The following is a 6,000-nucleotide window of genomic DNA, read 5'->3' as shown; positions in this document are numbered from 1 at the left end:
GCTTTGGCGGGAGCCTTGAACAAAGGCCACCGAAACGGATAGTGGCCGCCCAGCAGCAGAACTTGTTGGACTGCATCTTATCGAGTATGTGATACCTTGAGGTTCTTTAATTTTCAGGCATTCCTTTTGCATAGGGCTGCTACTTGCATGTGCGCACTAGCACAGATGCCGCTGTCATTTCATGCAAAAATAAAAGAAGTGCCCATTTACCTACGAAGCTGTGACTTGTATTTGTAACTCACAAGTTCTGGCGAGCAACAAAGTCTGTTTCAATGTATCACAAAGGTTATAGGGGAAAACAACATGTGCCCCACCAGAATACTTCTGATTATTGCATAACAGGTTTTGTGTAGCTGTTTTATATCTAGGTATTTCTGTAAGTGTATTCAATAAACTCAGTCACACTTGCTCCATACCTCTGAAATCATCTCATGTTTTTCTTTTTGCAACTTATTATTATGAAAAGGGCTAACCAGTCTTATCAGGGTAGCTGGTTTCATACTAATTAAAAAAAGCTTTTATTTTTTAAAGCCCAGATTTGGCACAGAAATACAACAGTCTTACAGACGGGGATGGGGGGATACTTCGAAATGCTTTTTAAAACCCTAAAATGATTTGGTTCATGCAACAAGCTTGCATTTTTGTTCCTTGTCTCTGAGCTGGTTATCAAATCTCACATTCAAATAAGCACGCATTAAAAGCCAAGAAAAAGAATATCAAAAGATTGTTTATCAACAAATTTAAACAGTGGGTGGTTCTGTTGTACATATTATCCACTAGCACAGCCAATAAGTGTACACATTCGCCCCACCCTCCTTAAATCTACAGAAAAAGTATCTGCACTGAGGTGAATGAGGTGCACTCCCCCCAAAAAATTTTTTAAGAGGCCAGACATAGTCTTCTGTTTTCCCCTGGTATTAGGGAAGCATGTGTCACACCACGTATTCCTGTGCACCATCAATACAAAATCCACTTTTAGAAAAGTTGAAGGCCACTTTTCAGCTTATGGAGCTCGCTCTGGGTCCATAATAATCCCTCGGCAACAGAGCCGCCCCATTCTGAAGAGCTGTAGGAGGAAAACAAATAATGAGCTGCAGAAACTAAAGCATAGAATTAGTTCTGCTAAACTGGGCAGGCATTTCTAGTACAGCTATATCAGGGAGCAAGAACACAATGTATTCCCCTGAACCCACTTGAAATTCTACTTCGTTTGGGGTGTGCTGTGGCAGCGACCGCTGGGCCTCCATTTTGGCTGATTCAGTAGCCACAGATGACTGCTCCTGAGTGACCCCTTTTGAGTGAGCAAAGAATAGGCTTTGAGGTCTGCTTTGATGAATACATATTCCTTCCTCAAGGAGGACTTGCATAAGCTTAGATCCTAAAGACTCTTTTGTTCTGTGTACGTAACAGGGCATTCCCAATCCCACTGCCCATGCAGCCCTTCATACCAGTAGAGTCTGTGATACAGGGCAGAGGAGAAGCTACAGGAAGCCAGGTTCCAGCTGGACATCAGGAAAAACGTCCTGACTGTCAGAGCAGTTTGACAACGGAACCAATTACCTAGGAAGTTAGTGGGATCTCCCACACTAGAGGCATTCAAGAGGCAGCTGGACAGCCATGCTTTAAGGTGCATTCCTGCACTGAGCAGGGGGTTGGACTTGATGGCCTTGCAGTCCCCTTCCATCTCTACTGTGTTTCTAATTGATGGAAATTGGCGCCTCTACATGAATAGAAGTATCTTCTGCCTGTTCAACAGGCACACTTCATCCATCCATAACCTTTCTCTCCTGTGACATCAAGACTAAAATCAACAAGACTTGTTAGTGAAGGGTGTTATTACTGAGCTGTAGTTATTTTTGCCTGACTTGCTTTTGTAGGCATGAGCAATAACCGGGGGGGGGGGGGGGGGGACAGGAACGGGGGACTTTGTGCAACGGTCCAATAGCTGGTGTGTTCTTTGGAGCTCAGAGAAGGGATTCCCCAAGCAAAAATGCAAATATAATCAGCTAGAGACCTGCCAGGGTTTGTGGAAACAGTCAGTCTGTGGATGCTTTAAACAGCTCAACCCTGGCTATGTTGTTACGAAGTAAATCCTACTGTGTTCAGCAGGATTGGCTTCCTATGTTCAACGTAACTTTGTACTTTACCCACTGCTTTTCTATCCTTCCACAACAGTGTGTCCAAAACACAAAGAAGATTCCCAGCGTTATAAAGATAAAACAGCAAATCGAGGCAGTAAAAACAAGCAAAATCCAAAATTGCCCACTTTGTGGGGCTGACAAAAAAGATCTGACATCTTCTTCAGGAGGGTTTCATCTTGTTCCTAATGAAAGTCAGTCTTAGTGTGGCATCAAAGTAAGTTTGCATTCCCCGATTTCAACGCATGGGGAGTGGGAGAGAAATGTAGGTGTGCTTGTGTGCAGGGGGGCATTCCGTCAAGTATCCCAGACCAGGACATTTAGGGTTGGCAAATCTGTCTAGGAGGATAGCCTTAAGGCACGCCTGCCGCATATTCACTGTGGTTTCTGGTTTCCAAATGTCACCAGCGTGCTTTCAACAAGCAGGAACAGGAAAAGGCTGAAGAGCACCTAAGAATTCCCCTAAAGACAGAAAGAGGGAAGTCTTCCCCTAGAAGCCAGACCAAAGAGCCAAAATCATGTTTTGAGTTCTTGCACAACCCTCCAAAAAAGAAGCTTGGAAGAAGGGCGGGATAAAAAAATGTAATAAAACTGGTTGTACGATCAAGCCTTATCTGTCCACGTTTGAGCATGTCTTATCAAGTTATGTGATTTAAGGAAGATGTGCAGTAGACCTGGTCTGTTTTATTTGTAACATTTATATACCGCAGAATGTAATAGAATCAGCAATCTACACATTCAGCAAAATGGGATGATAGAATCCTGAGGTATTAGAGTGGACTGTATAATTTTAGCAGGAGATTAAAGGATGCTATTTGTGAATCCCTCTCCATCGGCACAATCTGAAAAATGTGTGGGAAGTTAGGGGGAAAAGAGCGAGGCGAAAGCCAAGCATATCAAGTAGTTCAAAGCCCAGCTCACACCCTGTTGTGCTAGTTTTTGACTAGCAGAGATTTTCTTCACGTAAGGAAGCATTCCACAACTTATTGTCCAATCTAAGCCATTTTAGAACTCTACAATGTCATTCCACCATATGTACTGAGCTGGCTGTAATACTGAGGAACTGAATAGACTCTACACGCAGAATTGAAATAGAACTAAAAGACAGAATGTCATTCCACCATAAGGTGGAAAGAGAAACCTTTGGAAGTGGAACTCTTGGCTTAACAGGAAAGAGGAAAACACTTGCCCTGTCTGGAGAGGTACTGCCTGGTCATTTCCCCAAACGGATCTGAGCATTTTAGTGTATACCTCATGTTGTGAACCCAGTAGAGAGACAAGCAAAAGATGGGGACTACTGACACGCTCTGTCCAAACCAAAGAACAGAATCTTAATTCCATGGGATAGTTTGCAATCCAATGGCAGCAAAGGGTTTGCTTGCAGTTTGAAAGGCTGACAAAACACATATGGAAAGCCCGCCTCTTGGGGTAGGGATGTGCCCAGACATGCAGCTTCAAAATATGCCAGTAGAACCAGGCTAGGGAAAGCCTAGTTTCAACTTTGCTTGGAATGTATATCTTTGTAGACCTTTATGGGCGCCTTGTCCCTTACAAACATGACCAGCACCCTGACTATTGGAAATGCCACTCCGTTCAGTCTCCAACCCAACAGCCTAAATTCCCCTATGGAATTTCCTAAACTTCACAGAGCCACACATGTCCAAGGTGGTTGGTGCTCTGGAGGGAAATAACACACAACAACCTCCAGCCAATCTAAATCCTATTGTAAGAAAAGCCAAGTTTTGCAACCTGTATGCATGAGAATTGAAAGTTTCTTGCTCCAACTGCTAGCAATCCTGTTCCACCACTCTTCTGTTTTCTGAGATTTCAGCATCCATTGCCACGTAAGTTCAAACATATGCTTGTAGATACAAGCACTAGAAACTTGATTTTAAAGAACACTGGATTCTATTATCCACCTTGACTGTGCCCCAGGCTAAGAATTTTAACCCTCAGCATGACATTTCCATGGTACTTTTTACACCACGCACCCCCTTCATCCTTTCAAACACATTCTCCTTAATAAAACTCTGCCATTCTACGGCTATCTCTGAAGGGTTCCAAATTTCCAACCTAACCATAGCCCTTTAATCTTGCTTATCTCAAGCTAGCTCAAGATTGATGGACCGGAGAGCTCTAGTCTTTTCACCCATCACTGAGCAATTTCTTGTCTCCTACAACTGAATGAGAACCACAGCGGCTTTCATCACTATAGCCCCGCCTGGGTTCCATAGCTGGAATGTTGAAGGAGTAAGAACTTAAAGAGACTGGCGAAGTAGCCCACGTTGGCTGTTATCAAACCGTACTGCACATTCTTTGAGATAGGAGTACTGCCGAACTACATTCAGTTTCTATGGCATTGCGTTTGAACAAGCTACATAGCATGGGTGGAGCATGCCGCTTTGCAGAAGAGAGACTTTTGCTAATCCTCCGTGCTGTAAGCTTGAGCATCCAACGGTAACTTCTTCCGGAAAACAGCTGCATCCTGTTCGTCACTCAAGTTCTTCCTCTTTTGCTTGCAAAAGTAGATGGGGAATACAGAAGGGCCTACCCCCCATGCTAGCCTCTGACCCCTCCCCTGCAACGGCAGGTATACGGCCTCTAACAGCTGAGCCTGGGCCATCAAATTTCCCTGCAGCCCACAGGAAACTTGCTTCTTGAGGGAAACCTCATAACCAGAGGAGGGAAGTAGGACCTCATTGCTTTCTTTTTTCACTATAGATTCCGGCCACCGCAAAATTCACCCCTTTCTGCTAAAGGGGGACCTCAAGCTGCTCCCCCCCACCTGGGCTCTTCTGCTCCGGCCCAACCACAAAAATCCTTCCACAGTGATGTCAATTCAACCTCAATTTAGGGGAGAGCAAAGAGGAAGGAAGAGAACCACAAAGACAGAAGAGCAGAACAGCGTTAGAGAAAACAAGGCCCCTCTTAATTTACGTGTAGAAACAAGGTGGGGGTATGTGTGAGGATTGGGGCCTATATATATGTGACTGATGGCAGGAAGCCTATCAGTCATTTAAAGAAGGGAGAAAAGGTTATCTACTTAGGTCTCTGGGTGGCTAAGCTATGTACACCCACACACAGAACCAGCAGTGCCCATTAAATAAAACATTTATTTTGTCACTGCATGCAATGGAGGTGGGTGGGCGACATGCAGTCCGAAGGTGACAGAAACATAGAATCATAGAATAGCAGAGTTGGAAGGGGCCTACAAGGCCATCTAGTCCAACCCCCTGCTCAATGCAGGAATCCACCATGCACCAGCCCTGTCCTTTTTCTCCGCCCCCGAATTGCTGCTGCGTCACATTTTAGACAAGAAAAGAGCTACATTTTCCCTTTAAAACAAGGCACATGGGGAGAACACACCTTGCTTTTGTGCAAAAACATGCTCCCCCCCCAATTTATTTAGTCATTCATTTCTATACCGCCCAATAGACAAAGCTCTCTGGGTGGTTTAATAAACAGCATAAAATACAAAACATGGAAGCTTAAAACCACAATATAAAAGTACAGTGGCTTCCAGGAGCATGGTTTTGCATTAAAGCAATGCTTTAAAGAGAAAATGTGGTGAGATTCAGCGGTGGTGGTAGTAGTGGGGTGAGATCCCCGCAGTGGAAGAAATTGCCCCCACCCCCCAGATCCTCCAAAGCTGCCCATTCCTAACATAGATGGAATTTATTTTGTATCCGAAGTTGTAATCCTAAGAGGTCTTACTAGGGAGCAGGCCCCATTGAGATCAATGGGACTTACTTCTGAATAAACACACTTAGGTCTGCACTGGAACAGACACTCCTGCTTGGCTGCTGGATCCACCAACTCTCATACTCGGGTAACTAGACTGAACAACTGCAGGGAGTTTATG

At 44.4% G+C, this 6,000-nt stretch overlaps 1 protein-coding gene across 1 annotated transcript in view; it reads right to left on the bottom strand.

Annotated features, from left to right (window-relative positions):
• Positions 1 to 711: 711 nt before the first annotated feature.
• LAS1L (LAS1 like ribosome biogenesis factor) overlaps positions 712 to 6,000 on the bottom strand; it is a 50,761-nt gene continuing 45,472 nt past the window's right edge. The window contains exon 14 of the mRNA XM_063141587.1: positions 712 to 1,066. Within this exon, the coding sequence (XP_062997657.1) occupies positions 976 to 1,066 (91 nt within the window). The 3' untranslated portion in view covers positions 712 to 975. The remainder of the gene's footprint in view (positions 1,067 to 6,000) is intronic.

The sequence above is a fragment of the Elgaria multicarinata genome, chromosome 15 (genome assembly GCF_023053635.1).
Source record: "Elgaria multicarinata webbii isolate HBS135686 ecotype San Diego chromosome 15, rElgMul1.1.pri, whole genome shotgun sequence".
Lineage (NCBI taxonomy): Eukaryota > Metazoa > Chordata > Lepidosauria > Squamata > Anguidae > Elgaria > Elgaria multicarinata.
Note: the sequence above shows the minus strand (reverse complement) of the source record. Positions and strands in the feature narration are given on the sequence as shown.